At 46.5% G+C, this 16,459-nt stretch overlaps 1 protein-coding gene across 2 annotated transcripts in view; it reads right to left on the bottom strand.

The window, feature by feature from the left end:
• Positions 1–2,658: 2,658 nt before the first annotated feature.
• The window catches only part of LOC133350091 (rho GTPase-activating protein 7-like), a 50,605-nt gene continuing 36,804 nt past the window's right edge, over positions 2,659–16,459 (bottom strand). For both annotated transcript variants that reach the window (XM_061564102.1, XM_061564101.1), the window contains exons 6-15: positions 13,521–13,694; positions 11,933–12,092; positions 11,493–11,691; positions 10,501–10,739; positions 9,971–10,041; positions 8,776–8,890; positions 8,232–8,450; positions 7,402–7,619; positions 6,501–6,677; positions 2,659–4,228 (exon numbers count right to left, since the gene is read on the bottom strand). In XM_061564102.1, the coding sequence (XP_061420086.1) occupies positions 4,123–4,228; positions 6,501–6,677; positions 7,402–7,619; positions 8,232–8,450; positions 8,776–8,890; positions 9,971–10,041; positions 10,501–10,739; positions 11,493–11,691; positions 11,933–12,092; positions 13,521–13,694 (1,678 nt within the window). In that variant the 3' untranslated portion in view covers positions 2,659–4,122. The remainder of the gene's footprint in view (positions 4,229–6,500; positions 6,678–7,401; positions 7,620–8,231; positions 8,451–8,775; positions 8,891–9,970; positions 10,042–10,500; positions 10,740–11,492; positions 11,692–11,932; positions 12,093–13,520; positions 13,695–16,459) is intronic.

The raw sequence follows: 16,459 nt of genomic DNA, 5'->3' as shown, positions 1-16,459 counted from the left end.
CTCGTGATGAGTAATGTTGGTGATGTAGACGTGTCATGGATCCAGAGACAACGACTCACCTCTCACCTGACCTTTGCACCCGACCGATGATTCTATCGTTTGTACAAATTCCAGCTCAACACGTGAGCTGACGATAATGCCCTCATGTGTTTGTTTCTGCGTTAAAATAAAATGTTTGTTACACATCCCAATAGCCACACGGCCTTCTGGGAGTGCATAATGACGGCTAGAGAAATGGTTCAACACAAGCAAGACTCCGGACTGGTTTCAACATTAAGTCTCATCAGCAAGGCATGCTTGCCGAATGCAGTGCCGCTCGCCACTTCGGGTTGTTGTCTGTGTGACGAGGTTTGAGTGAAGCTTATAGAAGAAAGTACTTTCCCGACTGTCTGTGACGGGTGAGCTTATCTCGTAATGCTGTGGAGTACTCGGGGAAGAGAGGATCCAGTTAAAACGAGCCAGCGTAGAGATGACGGACCCCTATTTGAGAAAGATGTCAGAGACAAGCCCGGTGTTGGGCCTGGCAGCAATTAGCTTCCTAATCGCAGCATGTGCAAAGCTGTGTTGTATCCCTTGCAGGACCTCTTTGAGAATGGTATTTACAGACCGCGCTTGGACATTAATTGTTGCCAGGTCTCCAGTTGTGAGCACTGGACCACAGCAAGAGTGAGATTATTACCGCGTGGCGTGCCCGATTCATGGGAGAGCAATCACCCCTTTTCACTCGAATTCAGTCCAAGGTTGGATGCGTCTCGATTCAAATCACGTAGATCCTACTTGGTTGATCTTGCTCATTGGGAGAATGGTGCAAGGATGCAGTATGCGGAACCAAAGTGTATGTTAGTGCTGTTTAAAACATTTCTATACGCACCAATATTTGTTGAGATCATATCGAGTATATTAAAATCTGTAAATTCTGAGAGATAAAAAACAGTCATTGGAAAAATAGTGCAGGCTGGAAAACCATGCTTCAAATAACACAGAAATGTGTCTCGATTGTAACACAAGCATTGTGTGCGTGTGTTCCAATCGTCAGCATTTAATGACAAAGTGCATGGTGGTTCTGTGCTGCCACGGCCGCCCCCTGGCCCCCACCCTGAGCACACACACGCACACACGTCGTGTCCCAGCGGGGGATTGCCTGGCACAAGGGGTTTTAATCCGAAGGGTCCCTAGAGGGAAAGTCCCACGGTTTCCCGGTGCCAGGAGATTGGCCGACTCTCGCAGGACAAGTCACATTACGGTGCCCCTAAATTGGCTTAAAATTGTGCCACGCCCATTTTTGAAACCTTTATAAACGATTGCCGTAAGTGACCATCTATCTCCCTCTTTACTCCTGAAGATGGTCGCTTGTGTTGTGATCGAAACGTCGTGGTTTTAAAAATCTTTATTTATTATTATTTGTATTTTATATTACTGAAAGAACCAAGAATAAGTTTACATTATAGACTTCCAGTACGCTCACTCAGTTTAATAACCATTGCTACAGTCTACATTATAGACTGCCAGTACACTCACCGAGGTTAAGAACCAGGCTACAGTCTACATTGTAGACTACATTAATGTTTTTGGGGTTTTATTATTTTTATTTCTATCATTTTTATTCACTTTATTATTATTTTTCTATTTACGTGACTTTACCGAAATAACCAAAGAATATGAATTCCTGCAGTCATCAAAGTTTTAAGTCAAAATAAAACAGTTATTCATCACGGCATCACTGCTACCATCAATTGGTCACATTTTCTCACATGTATTATGATGGTGCCCTAAGACAAGACAACGACAAGACACTCCCCTTCAGGAAATGCTGATTGTTTTTGCATGTGCACAATGGCTGTGTGGTTTTTACATATTTCTGAGTGCTATTTTAAACTGATGAGATCGTACTTTTGGCCATATTTGGGTGGGTCTCGAGATGCAGCTAAATATTGATGGCTGCATCAGAGGTACAAAGTACAGTACTTAGTGCCATCACTTAGCAGTCCGTTAGCTGTTCTCAAGATTTAATGTCTACACACCACCCATTTTGGAAGGCCCAGGAAATCAATTGATGTGAACGTAATCAGAATTGGAATATGCGGACTTGCAAATCACACATTTATCGTGGCCACATTGTACACAACTTGCAATTTATAACAATTGGAATAACTCTTGAGTAATGTTCTATGCTTGCAGTAATTCAGATCTTCTATTGAATCACCCATGCGTTTAAATATCACTACAATATATGGTATTCCATGATGGTAACATTTGTATCAGTTATCACACAAATAATATCTTTTTCCTCTTACGATGCGTGTGGGTTTTCTGGAGATATTCGTTTTTCTCCACGTATAAAATATTAAAGAAGTTAATAAATAATCAAAGTAGGACCATCTGTAAAACAAACTTGTAACTTTCGCAAGGCTTTCCACTGGTAGATCTTAAATTGTCGTTACTACCAAATTGGCTTTAAAATGACGTGCAATGTGAAGAGTCATCGCTTCATTAGCGGTCACTAAAACGCCATTGATACAGTGCTCTTGAATGTGTCATGTGTATGTATGTTGAACTTCTTTCGCGCCATACTTAGCCAGCCAACCGCGCTCATGGCCTCCAGACAATAGGTCTGCTTGGTTTCAATAGGACAGGACCCTTTGCAAGCATCACACGCAATCAGTGAAAAGAATAAGCTTTACTTATACACATGTACACTTAACAATGAAAGTTGTGCTACTGTAAAAATACTGCCATTTTATGTCTTAATCCAAGTTTAAGTGCAATCATTCCGCATGTAAAATATATTACGCAATGGATACATATGGTGACAATATAATCGAGGAAATATTCAACACAGCACAGTATATAAAACTACCCTATATCATACACATCATATTACAAGATAAACAAGTGGATAATGCAGTTGAAGTCGTATTACATTCCTTTAAGGTATAAAAAAATACTTGCATAAATCTACACGAATAACAAGAGCATGGTACGTCTTAGAAGCTGTATGTCATGGCATATTTTTCTTTATTATAAATTCATGCTATTTTAGTTTGTTAAACTCCTGACGTTTGTGACTAACGTATTGTATATCTGAGTGGAAATGCTAAATAAATGCAATGTGATGTATTGATGCTTTTATGCTACATCACTTATTTACGTGTGAAGAAGAAAACAAAGATGGGAAGCCTTTGTGCGTGGTGCAAGCTGTATCTGTCTTGACGAGGGAACACCACATTGCCCATTAAATCGCAATTTCACACCATTCGATGATTCCACAATTCCATGTTTATGAATCAACACATTAGCTCATTCACATGACCATTTGCCACATGTTTATGACCCAAAAGACTGGATAACAAGAGACACTATATCTAGCAGGTGGTAAGAGTTCAGAGGACTGGAATTGAGGTCTACTCTGTGACAGCTACCTCACGCACAGGTCCAATTGGAAGCTGCAGTGGAATGTGGGGCCATGGTTCACTCTTCTAAGAAAGTATTATTCTTGCTTTTGCTATGGGTGACGGTTCACACTGGACTTTCGGCATGCGTAAAGTAGATGCCATGTGCTTTGCGACAAGGAAACTGTGGTCACATCACCACAGTGGAGCTTTATTGAATGTTTGGGTAACCCGGTGTGTCACGTGGTGTGTGACAATTGCTCTTGGCGTGTCCCCATCTACTCCACCGACTCCTGATAGGCTGCTGCTTTCTGCACCTTTTTCTAAATTCAACCCAGCGACGAGAGCAGCATGTTAACTTTACGTCACTCCAGCGAGACTTAGGTGGCCGTTGCGTTCTGTACGTTAAGTGATCCAGTGTGAACCCACCATTACTGCTTATTATTCATGTCTATCAACCGACTTAACACCAGAGCAGCAGAGTCCTAAAGGACAAAAATACTATGGCTTTAGACCCATAAAGATGCATTAAAGTACACAATACCTTGTGCTAAGTCGGCCAAATAAACACGAGGTGTAAGCAATGCCCATACACCAGCGGTGCCTATTGTTTTTAATACCTATTTGACATAAGGCAAAGCGTTATAATGGGCAAGAGGTGGACGAAAAGCACGAGCAAGTGGCACTGTGGAGTTTAAGATGACGGCGATGTCGTCCGCGTGGGCACGCGGCACTACAGCTTGGTCGGAGATGGCGGCTGGAAGGAGCTGCGGATCCTCGCCACCTTGGCCGCACACCGCAGTCCGAACACTCGCCTGTACCAGTCGGGGGAGCGGCCCCTGCCAGACGCACAACAACACATGGCGGTGATGCTCCAGGTTGGGGTAATACCGATTTGTGTTTGATATACAGTAGTGCCTTATATGCTGGGACATCTCAGAGGGCTTTACATCTCACCTCATACAATGTAAAGGGGATCCACTGTGGCCGCAAGGTGACATAGCACCCGGCTGGCAAACGGCAACAGTCTGCCAGCAGTTGGGCAGTGATTGCCACGTGTCATCCCAGTTACGTCGTTTGCGGGTCATTTTCGACTTGGCAAATGCGGACCATGACGTTGGTGCGCAATGGCCTCTACTTGCAAATGACGCACGGGATCTTTGAAGTCCAATCTGAAGCAGACTGTGTGTGTTTTTACGATCAATTCACCCGCAGTATTAACTGGGGCGGCAGTTGGATTCAAACCACGAACCACTGCAACAGGCGACGAACGCGCTACCACTCAGCCAGGGTGCAGGACTGATGTGTTGTTATTATGATTGCACGGGTCTCTGCAAAAGATGGAACTTTTATTGTGAAGGACAGTTCAGCGAACGCAAGGCACTATGATGGGCGCTGTGGTGTGTAGGGGCCCATTAGAGCCGGGTTATATAGAGTCCAAGGCTCATAAATTAACTTGTTAAAAGAGACAGAGCACTAAGCACGTGGAACAGAGACCATTACGGGAGTGGCAGGTATACTCCGCCACACGTACAATTTGTATTTACACAGCGTTGTATGCGACCACATCTCAATGTCGTACAAATAGTGGAAACATGTCCATATCGAGCGCTTTAAGAGGATTGTGTTTTTTTAACATATGCTAGAGAGGGAACTGAAACAGCATTGTGAATATGAAATAAACATGTTTGCCAATAGTTTATAAAGATTTCAGAAATTGAGTGCTTGAGAGATCCATATAAACAAAACTCTTGTGGACTTTAAAGATAACTTCCACATTCATGGCAAGAGAAAAAGACGAGATTCAATATACAGCAGATGAACACAACTGCAAGATGCACATTAAAAAAGCAAGATTATGATACTTATGATTTTTTAAATGTTTAAAGTGCTTTAAATGTGGAATAAACACTTTAATTAACCTAAGAGAGGCTTAGATGTTTATGCAGTAAATTGGGTAGAGTAATTTGGCAAACATGTTCAAAAGTAGTTTAAAGTTAATTACATTGCTTCCAATTAGTCTCCAATTACATAGTGCACTGTGGTTACACTGGAATAAACAAACTATTTATACCCGCAGCTTGTAACCACGGGGTGTCTTTAAAATGCACCCAACGATTGGAACGGGCCAATACGCCACCATAAAAACGCACACGCTTAGAGGAGCGTAAAGGTACAGCGCGCCACGCACATGGATCAGAGACCAAACGTAATTTCAAGAAAGAGCGCTTGCCAATAGTTAAGTGCCGTGAATAGGGACACGCGAATCCTCACTCGGACTGTACTCCTCCTGTTCCGTGTCCTCTCGTTGCCTCCCCAGTACCTCCACTCCACTTCCCCCACACGTCAACCACGATGACATCACCGCCGTTATCTTCATCATAACAAAATATTCTCGCATCCTTTATACCCCTCCAACTGCTTTTATCCCTGCCAGCACCCCCACCCTCGCACCCTTCGTAAATGCCTCCATCTCCTCTGGTAGCTCTCAACTATCGTGAAAGCATCCATACTGGGACCCCATCATGGCGACATGTTTCCACCATGTTGGCAACCTCCCTACCCTTGGGCAAGTCTAGAACAGGTTATCTTTCATATCACCCGTGGACTTCAGGACACTTTTCAATATGGTTTCTGCCAAGACCATTTGACAGTGACTGCCTCCTTGTAAGGCAGTCGCCCTTGTGCTAAGGGTTTATTAATCATAAACAACTTGCCATCTGCTTCACAGGGGATGTTAAAGATCCCATGATGTGTTTTTGATCAGGAGTAGGTCTTGTGCGCAGACGTTATGGTCCGAATTTGATCAATTACTCACAAATTACTCAATTGTAAAACACCACTTAGCGGCATTGCCTCCCGCTGATCGAGATTCCCATTCGCGGGGCCCGTTGCTGTGCGCACTCTGTGGCGCACGGCGAGGGCCGCCACTGGGGTCGGCGTGGCTAGACAGCAGCAGGGCACCGCGACGTGCCGCAAGGAGCCTCGCGGTTGCCGAGGCGTTTGACCAAACCGCCCCACGTACGCGAATCCAGATCTCGGACAAACCTACGTGCGGATCCACCGACCCTCCTTGCCTCCAGAGCGCTGGACCAGCGGGCCGACGCTTACCTGACGTCCGTCCTGCAGACGTGGGTGAGCTTCGAGCGCCCGGCGCCGCAGGGCTCGACCAGGTAGCGCGAGTCGAGCACCAGGGCGCGCACCGTGTCGGCGGCGCTGTCGAGCGCGTGTTGCACGGACACGGCTGTGAGAGCACAGCAGCCCTTGGGAAGATCTGTCCGCCACGTCCTGCAGAGGAAACGTTGGCAGAGAATTGTTGCCCCACGATGCACAGTATATATATACAGTATATATCTTAAATATATATATTTTAAAAATACGGTCAACGACAATCACGGACGACGTTTAAAAAATAATAGCGGGGTGGCAGCCAAGGCATGGAATGCGTTCGAGAATATGTCCAAAGTGGAGATGGAGCAATGGCACCAGTTTATGTGTAGATGCTGCTGGATGCGAATGTTGCATTGCAAGCTTGTGAGATGGTGGTGGCTTGAGGAGGCCTTCGTAAAGCGGTGGATTGATCATGGCGACTGATGATGATGATGATTATATTTTGTCCGTTCTCATTTTTCATTGCTATCAGTGTCATGCCGTGAGATGAAGTGTCTAGGTGGAACTCTCCCAAAGAAATACATCACTGCGTGTGATAGAATTGCCTGCAGAAGATGATATTATCGAACCACTTCTGAAAAGCCTTCAATTCATGCCGCATATTCTCATGTATCCTACTCTAGAGATATTCATCAACATTTTATTCCATGAATACTTAAGGATTAGTATATATTTTGTGTCAACCGAAGTAATGTGCAGTTGTTGTTGATCTGACCAGGGCCACCAACTCGCTACACTTAGTTTAATCACAGATGGGGCGAAACCCAAAATACAATCCCGAATTCCGGCAGTGCCAGCTCCATTCTACTGAATGCACTGGCCTCCCCGAGCTGGTAAGTACCTGAGCAGCACGTAGTCACGCTTGGAAAACAGGGGCGTAGCATCCTGAACGATCTGGTAAATTTCTGTCTGGTCGTCCAGCGATTCCAGGATGCTCTCCCCCAGGAGATCGGGGTCCCAAAGGTTCCGTTCCCGGAGGACTCGGTGCAGGACCTCACAGGCCGGAGCTCCGACCTCTACGCACGCCTTCCACGGCCTGAGAGGACTCCCGTCCTCGATCTGATGGCAAAGCATCACATCCGTTCAAAACGAGACTGGTATTTGTTGTTGTTGTCAAGTACCTCAGTTGTGCTGTCGGTGTCGTGAGAATCAATTGGGAATCTCACCGAACAGCGCAAAAGCCTTCGTGCCGGAGTACGATAACGGCATGCGGCAGCAGAGATCACAGAGCTACCGCTCAGATTCCTTCAAGTAACATCTGATCCACTCAGTAGAGGGCAGCACTTTCTCACTCGCTCTGCATGTGATCAATCTCCATCGCATGCAAGTCAAACCGATCTTTTAATCTCAGAGCTGCAATTTATCATTATTACCGTCGAGTTCTCTTTAAAACTGCGACATCTCTTCGCACCAGCCCAATTTTGACATATTATACAAACGGTAAAGGTGCAGCCTTGCAATTACTTGGTCATGCCACTGCTGTCAGAAGGGCCTTCACTCGAAAGATATATAGAGAGCCCCTCTCAGAGGTATGTTGGCCTCCTCATCCATCTAAGCGGTGCGAGTACCAGGAGTTCGAACCGGCAACCCCTGGATGACAACAGCAAAGAATCTCAATGCATGAAAAATGAGAATAGGCTTTACCCTTTCCTTAACGCTTAAATCGATTACCTTCTTGTAGGCGAGCTCAGCCAGATCGCAGTCAGGGACGGCTGTCCACCCGCGGAACTTATCGCGAGCCTCTCTCAGAAGCTCCAGCACGCGTCCATCCAGGAGATCACTCAGGCCCGGGCGTCCGCCCTCGGCCAGCCGCAGCTCGGAGGTGCCGGGAGCCGCCCAGCCCTCATCCGCATTCATCGCGCCGCACCTCCACAGCATCTCCACGGGCACCTGGAACGTCGGCAACGACGGTTTGGGGGATTCGGCGAGCGTGCGGCGATTTCAACGATTATTTCAGCGATACTATTTCAGCGACAGATGTGCACGGGTAATGAAGAAAGCTCCGTGTATTCGCCAACAACACGGTGGCTGTGAAAGTGGCGATTGACATGTTTGATATTGCACAACGTCAAGCCAAACGTCACACTGCCTCATACCTCGGTTTATATGTTTTACTGCAGCACTTTGCTGCCGGTTAATTCACCGACAGGATAACCAGTTGTAGAATCAGTTTAAACAAAATGAATACATACATGAAGAGAATAGAAGCTGTCACCTGGAAGAGATTGTTGTACTTGCTGATCATGTGTGCCAACGCTTGAGAGGCTGCCAGGTTCTCACTCAGCTCCTTCAGGTCGGGCTTGCCCAGGCTTGGCTTCCTCTGCAGGGATCTGCAGTGCGGTAAAGCCGGGTCCACACCTGAGCCATCAGCTGCAAAACTCGACTTCAAAATCGTGCTCTGGTCATCGCCTGCGAATGCTTTCTCCACATCCGAGCGACGAGTTGCGCAACAAGGAAATGAAACGGCGTGTTCAGGATTGTCACATCAATCTACGTAGTTCACACATTTGCGTGTGATTATGCACGTCACTACGAGTAGCTGAACATGGTGGCTTGAAAGCAGAGTCTGTCCAATTGTTTGCACCTGGTTGCAGAGGCGTTCACACAGAAGCAATTCAGATGTCTGCAACCAAGCCGTGCAACTGGGGGCTCAAGGGTGGATCCGGTTTAACAACTGCTCAGTGTTCAATCAGAATATTAATGGTGGGATACAAAATATTCTGGTGCGATACAAAATATTAAACTGCTTTTAATTCGCAGGTATACTCCCAAGCTGTGTGTCCCGGGATGTTCGATATCATTTTGGAGCTTCATTAATTACTTTTACGAGTGCTGAGAGTTTGCTTGTTTCAACAACAAGTGCTGCTTAATAATATTGGAAAGCCAATAGGCTGATGGACCAAACATGATTGGTATTAATATGTAAAAACACATACACACTTTGTAACAATAATACATTTCCATGTTCACTACTGTGGTGTCATCGTAGCACTTTTGAAAGTAACATTCAAGTGAATTGTCCGCTTACTACGGAGGGTTTGATGTGTTGTTGTTCTGCCTGACACACGGACAAAGTAAGCATCTACACAATAAGAGCTATTCTAATTATTTGAGTAGCATATTCAATGAGGCCATCATACAACTGCAATATAACATTAACATAGTGCCGTTCCGGATGATCAAGATCTCATGTTACACCGGAGAAATGTGAGTGATATTGTTGTTGCCAACAGTCACCACGGGAAATAGTTGCCGAACCATTCTATCGAGTAAAAAAAAATAAGTTCCCGCAAATAGATGTAAGATTTGACAGTGAATCAGCAGGTTCAGGAAGGAATACATCTCATCACGACTACCAGGAGAAGGCAGCATGACCCGGCTAAGGTACGCTGTCAGGGGGGAAGGCTTACTGAGTGGACGAAGCTCGAGAAAGCGAGGATTCTGGGGGGAAAGTCCGAGGGCTGGATGAAGCGAGGGAATGCTGGATGGCGTCAACAATACGACACAACATGAACGTTCACGACAGGGTGATTATCGCCATATCAATTTCCCACAAAGTTGTAATTATGTTTTTCATTATTATTGTACAGTATTGTATCTGTGCAGTACAAATATAGATCACTTAACAGTTCAACTGCAGTTCACTCAACAGAAGCCAGCCATAATCGTCTAATCATTGCGGATTCACAATCTATAATTCTTATGAAAGCACGCGCTGTCCTGTTACACAACACGGTCGTTAAACTATTAAAGTGAAAACGAATGTGAAAAAAAGAGCAGCGACAATCAAAGATAGAAGGGCATTTTACGAAACGGACAGCATGATTAGCGTGGTGGACCTTATCTCGTCGTGTGATGATACATCGTAGCATCGCCACGTCGTGACAAACCCAGCAAATTCGCGCATGACAGAGCAGGCGGACGTTACAAAGGCACGCACGAGCCTCTGGGTGGCCGCTTGCACCTGGAGGATGAGCCTCCAGCGCTTGAGGGTGGTGAGGTGGAAGATGGAGGGCGCCAGGCACACGGAGAGATTTGCCGCCGTCATCTGGTTCTCGTGCGAGCGCTCCACCACCCGCCCGAGGAAGTGCAGCAGCGCCTGCAGCGCCTGCCGGTTCTCCTGCGGCGCCAGCAGCACGGCCGCCTGCAGGCCCTGCAGACGCTGCTCCTTCGGCACGACTGCGGGGGAGACGAGTGCACGGGCAGGCAGGTGAACGGATGGACCGGACACCTATGGACGGTCGTCTACACCTATGGATGGACAGGTGGATGGACAGATATATATCGACAGATGCCTGGAAGGATTGATAAGTTCCTGTATTGGAGCTGGGCTATCTGATTATTTAGTAATTGATAACTCTAACATTTATCAGTTTGATAACCCCACTAATCGTGTAAGGAAATTTGCCTTTAGCGAATCAGGGAAAATAATGCGAATAAATTAACCTCTATTTTCACGTGTGACGGCGGACGGGATGTGATGGGCAGGGCTTGGTAATGTCAGCAGCATCCTCAGACAGGATGTCAGCATGGTCCCTTTTTATAAAGCCACCGGAGTAGCCGACCACAAAAAGGCAGTCGACTAGAAACGCAAGTTTAGAGTATTTGGCTGCTGCTATACATTTCCACGTGGTAAGCCACTTCGTTGAGCTATCATTTGTGGCCAGGTCGTGTCTGAAAAAAGAGCTGTATAGCTCAGTGGGCCTTGCCTGGTAAAATATAAATAGTTTAGTTTAAGTTTAGACGACAATATTTTTCGATTAACCATGGTAACCATGGTAACACCATGGTAACCGACCGCTCGTCCCAGCTCTGCGATGGAAGTCCCGGCTGGGGCTGGCGCAGGTCGACAGCGTGGCCGAAGAGCTTCGTCAGTGGACAAAGCGACAAGGGGGGGGGGGGGGGGCATGGCACCGGAGCGGCTGTGCTCACACTGGTAGAGGAGCAGCACCGAGTCGGACAGGCGGCTGGTGAGCAGCGGCTCGGGGAGGTCGCGGAAGTACTGCTTGAGGAGGTCGGCGACGTCGTAGGGAGAGTGGCCCTCGTACGTGACGCCCTGGCGGCACGCCTCGTTGGCGTCGCGCAGCGCCTGGATGCGCGACTTGACGCCCGACTTGCGGAACAGGCCAACCTGCGTGCACGCAGAGAGTCCCAATTGGGGTTATGAATTGTGAAGGCAAGTCCAGCGAGCATCCCCATAATCCCAAACACACAGACGCACCCATACAGCTCTCATAATACACAGTAGCTCACATTTCATCCAAGGTTTCATCAGTTTCACTCACTCAGCCACCACTCACCCATTTACCCTTACAAGCACTGGCCTTCTCACATACTCACCCACCCATCCACTCACCCACCCACTCACTCACCTGGTCGCAGCCGTGCTGGGCGAGAAATGTGACGGCCTCCTGGATGCCGGGCGGGAGGCTGCGGCCCGTGCGCTGGGCATTCGCCAGCAGGGGGGCCCCAAAGACGTTCACCTCCCTCGAGTCGGGCATCTTAATTCTCTTCATGAAGCTGGGCACAGCCCTGCGTGAGTGTCGGTGTGGGGAGCGGTGGTGTCGTGGTTAGTGTGCTCTGCTACGAACCCGGCGATCCGAGTTCGATTCCCGCTCGTGGCCACCGACACCTGGTGACGATTATCTGAACCGGTCATGGGCACTCCTCTAGGTCGACTCAGCCTCAAATTTGGACCTGGTGCGGTGTGTAAACATCGTCACGAGGGAGACAAAAACAGCCAGGCATGGTGTTGGCCACCCACCCCCTCGTGTGCCGTGCCAGCCTTCATAGGTGCTCGCTAACAGCATTGGCTCCAACAGATTAGCACAGTTGACTACGTACGGTGTGAAAGAATTCAACATACCATACAGCTCGCGAGTGGATTTGGATCTAAGAGAGCTTGGCTAACGCGCCTTTCCCTGGTGAACGTGAACACGAAGTTCAGCACACCGAGTTGTCACCGCGTCATCACGCGAACCAAATAGAGCCCATATTTATTAAAAGAATCCCACCCCTCCATACCCACGCCAACTCATGTGTGTCTCTGTCAATAAGTGTAGCTGATTTGACTCGGTCTTCTCTTGTGTTTGAGTGTGTGCTCACAAATATAGTTGATTCAAAGGCACAGTTCATGCATTCTATTCCCCTCCATAATTACCCATGAGGCTAAGCCAATTCCTGCATCATCACTTATAATTGACCTTTTAGAAATTTGAAAGTGTATTCTATTTTAAGTCAGCTACATTTGTGTAATTAAATTCACCCTGGCGTGGAATCTATGCTGTCGCAACTCTGCTCCCCGCCAACCAGTGTGAGCATGACTTGTTTTTGATAGAGCGTCCTTGTCACCAGGCAATCTGAAGAGCACTCCACACCACACCAATGATGAAGCACAGTGAATAAGATGATCATGATGAAGAAGTAAAGGTGCAGCCCTGCAATAGATTGCTCACACAAATACTGGAAGAAGGACCTTCACTCGAGGCAGCACCAGAGAACCCCTAGAGGGGTTTTGGCCTACTCTTCCATGCAGGCAGGATGTTTTGTTAAAGGCGGGAGTACCCATACTTTACCCCACTGCACACACGTGACCTTTCCATTGACTAACTATAGTGAACCCATTCATACTGCTGGGTGGGCAGAAGCTCAGAGAATATGTCCCCATTATTTCAACTGCTGCATTGGGAGTTGAGTTGAACCGGTGACCTCTGGATTGCAAGTCCAGTGTACTGCTAACCATCACATTATGGCAGCATCTTACCAATTTGCACATATATATGCATTGTTTTGTTGAGTAACTGATAATGATAGCGATACTGATAACGGTGATGATATTCGCGAATGGTTATGAACGGTCACCTGGAATGGGGCAGTATCCTATAATCATCATCATCATGACGACGACGATGATGATGATGATGATTATTTTCCTGATGACCATGGTCATGACGCTTTTACCAGTTCCAGCCGAGTTTGTTGGAGGGAGAGTATTTCTCCAGGAGAGCGGTGAGCTTCAGCAGCGACAGCGTCTGCAGGGCACGCAGTTGCAGCACGGACAGGCTCTGCAGTGGCACGGACGTGACGTGCAGGGCCTTGTGCAGAAGGGGCAGCGCTCCGTCGAGATCCCCCGGGCTAGACACACGCGGGGGGGGGGGGGGGGGCACCGCATCACGCCTGTCGTCTGGCACTGAAGGGCAAGTGCTGACACACCGTGCTGTGCACTTTGTGAGTCTCACAAAGCCGTGCGGCTGGGAGGTGATTCGTGAATGATTGTCGCGTTAGGCGAGCTAAATGAGTTTATCACGTAGTAGGTTTTCGCGGCCGATATCCATAATAAGAGGGGTTTTGGGTTAGATCGTGTAAATATAAATGTGTATATAAACCCGCCACCACCCGACACAGCTTATTAGTAAGGTTTGTCATGTAAACACTATACTCTGAGAAAATCTGATCTATTTGTGACTTGCTAAGTAATTGTGCCGTTCTTTATTTTATATTAAAAAATGCCACGCAACAATACAACAATATGGACTTTTGTGTGAGCAGAAACACGCTTGCATTGGTAATGATAAACACTGGGGGTGAGTTTGTAACGAGTGACTTGTCACAGCAGAGGCAATTTCCTCGCTCCAAGGGCCAATCCCCTCAGCAAAGCAATTTGCTTGCGAAGCACAGTGCAGGCGTGTCGGAGCCCCCCCCCTGTGAAGGCCACATCTCAAGTGGCTGCATCTGTAGCATCCCAAGTGGAAGCATATGTAAAATGCACGGCAAAAATACATTTATTGGCAGGGCGCTAACCTAATTATACACTTGTTACATTTGAGGATCAATTATGTGTAATTACTTCTTATTACAAGTTATTAGTGGTAATCAGCAGCTGGTTTGTGCACTGGCGTGCGAGGTGTTTTGTAAAGGTTTAATCAGTGGTGGCCAATACTCCAAGCACTGTCATCCATGTTGGTGGCTCTCAACGAGCTCCAAAATCCACCAAATAGCTCAATCAACGATTACCTGTTTAGATTTAAACCCTGTAATCTACTAGGCCCTGTAATCTACTAAACCCTGTAATCTACTAGGCCCTGTAATCTACTAGGCCCTATAATCTACTAAACCCTGTAATCTGCTAAACCCTGTAATCTGCTAAACCCTGCAATCTAATAAACCCCGTAATATACTACAGACACACAGCCCTCGCACGATATATTGGTAATAGTTGTTTTTTGTTAAGTATGAATTATTATTCTATGGTTATGTAAAAGCATTTGTTCTGATTTGTCCTTAAATCTACATCAAAATTGGATATGAATTAAAATATTTCCAGTTTTTTAAGATTCCAAGACCTCCATTGCAAAAAAATGACGTGGCACACCAAGTGCCTCACCATGAAAAGCAAACATACCTGCTAGTGGTGGCTCGTCGTTCAAGTTTGAAAAAGCTACAAACTCTGTCTCAGGATCCCAGGACTTGGGCGACGCGTGCAGCTGGATTAAGTGATAGTTGAGATACATCAGCGACACGTGGTACTGTACCAGTGTTGGCACCTGGCAGAACCATTACAGGCAGTCCTCGACTTACGATGGAGATGCGTTACGACGACCCCATCGTAAGTCGAAAACATCGTAAGTCGAAGATGGCCTAGCCTACCCAAGAGTCTTAAAGAATGGTGATAATTTAGCAAAACAGAGCAATTTACAGTACCGTACTGTATAAACTATATAGTGTATGTATTTATGAATTACAATACTGTATTGCACAGTAAAATTAAAAGTAAAAAAAACAAGGTAAATTCTTATCCTACCGATATGAACTGCAATTTAATAGAAAGTTTTTTCAGGAAACAATCCTATCTGCTATAAAAACTTTTAACAATCATTGAACGTATCGTATCGTGGTAACCTTAAAATGAAATCGCTAAAGCTACGTATCATACATGAATTGGACGTGTCGTAACGTATCATATTGTACTGTACTCGCCAAAATTCTGTCCGTCGTCTGCATACTTGAACAATTTTAGGTTGTTGATGGCAATTTTGTCATATCGCTATCGCCATCGTAAGATCGAAATATCATAAGTCGGACCATCGTAACTCGGGGACTACCTGTATTTTGAAAGCTTCACCGACTGTATTTACCCATCCGGCAGTGGTACTGCTGAGCGACAGCCAGTTTGCCACTTGATGGAGAGGTTGGCGCTTCGAGGCCAGCGGCTCATGAGACATGTGCTGCCTACTTCACAATGGACGAGAGATAACCCACGACGCTATTCGACAAAGAGTAGGCCATGTGTACCGGCGTCAAGGTCCAACTTGGACTAATTTGAATAATGACTCACAAATGACTGAAATAGGAAAAACCACATGGCAACATCACTCCTTACGAGCAGACTCATGTCCTCTTGCAGGTTGCCGGTGCTGCGTACAACTTGTGCCGCACAGCGATGTTTACGACTCTGGGGGCTCCCTTGGATAGACTACACCAGGGCACTGGGATGGTTGAGATGAGATGTGATGTAGGCAGGTAAGAGACTATGAAGAACCTTATCAGGTGAAGAAATTGTCATCAAAGCCTCTTACATTGATATTTAGATGCTCTACTGGCAACTAAATATCAATGTAACCTGAAACTGGAAGGCCTGTCATTTGTATTGTCTCCAAACTAGAACCAGACGCCACCACTGGTAACTCCAGTCTCACACCGTGAGCAAACTATTTGTTAGTAACCAGAATGGGCAACGAAACAAAGCTATGGCTTACTTTTCAGAAGGAATTGGGACATAAATTAACAAAGACATTTTGGCCAAGAGTGAAATGCCAAAAAGTATTGGAGTACTGAGCAGGCTAATTCCAAGTCATAAAAAATACTTTGGCGAAATTCCCTGGAACAACGTATGAACGTAA

Source organism: Lethenteron reissneri, chromosome 32 (genome assembly GCF_015708825.2).
Source record: "Lethenteron reissneri isolate LAM-NWPU_2019-01 chromosome 32, ASM1570882v1, whole genome shotgun sequence".
In the NCBI taxonomy this organism is placed as follows: domain Eukaryota; kingdom Metazoa; phylum Chordata; class Hyperoartia; order Petromyzontiformes; family Petromyzontidae; genus Lethenteron; species Lethenteron reissneri.
This window is presented reverse-complemented; position numbering and strand designations above follow the sequence as displayed.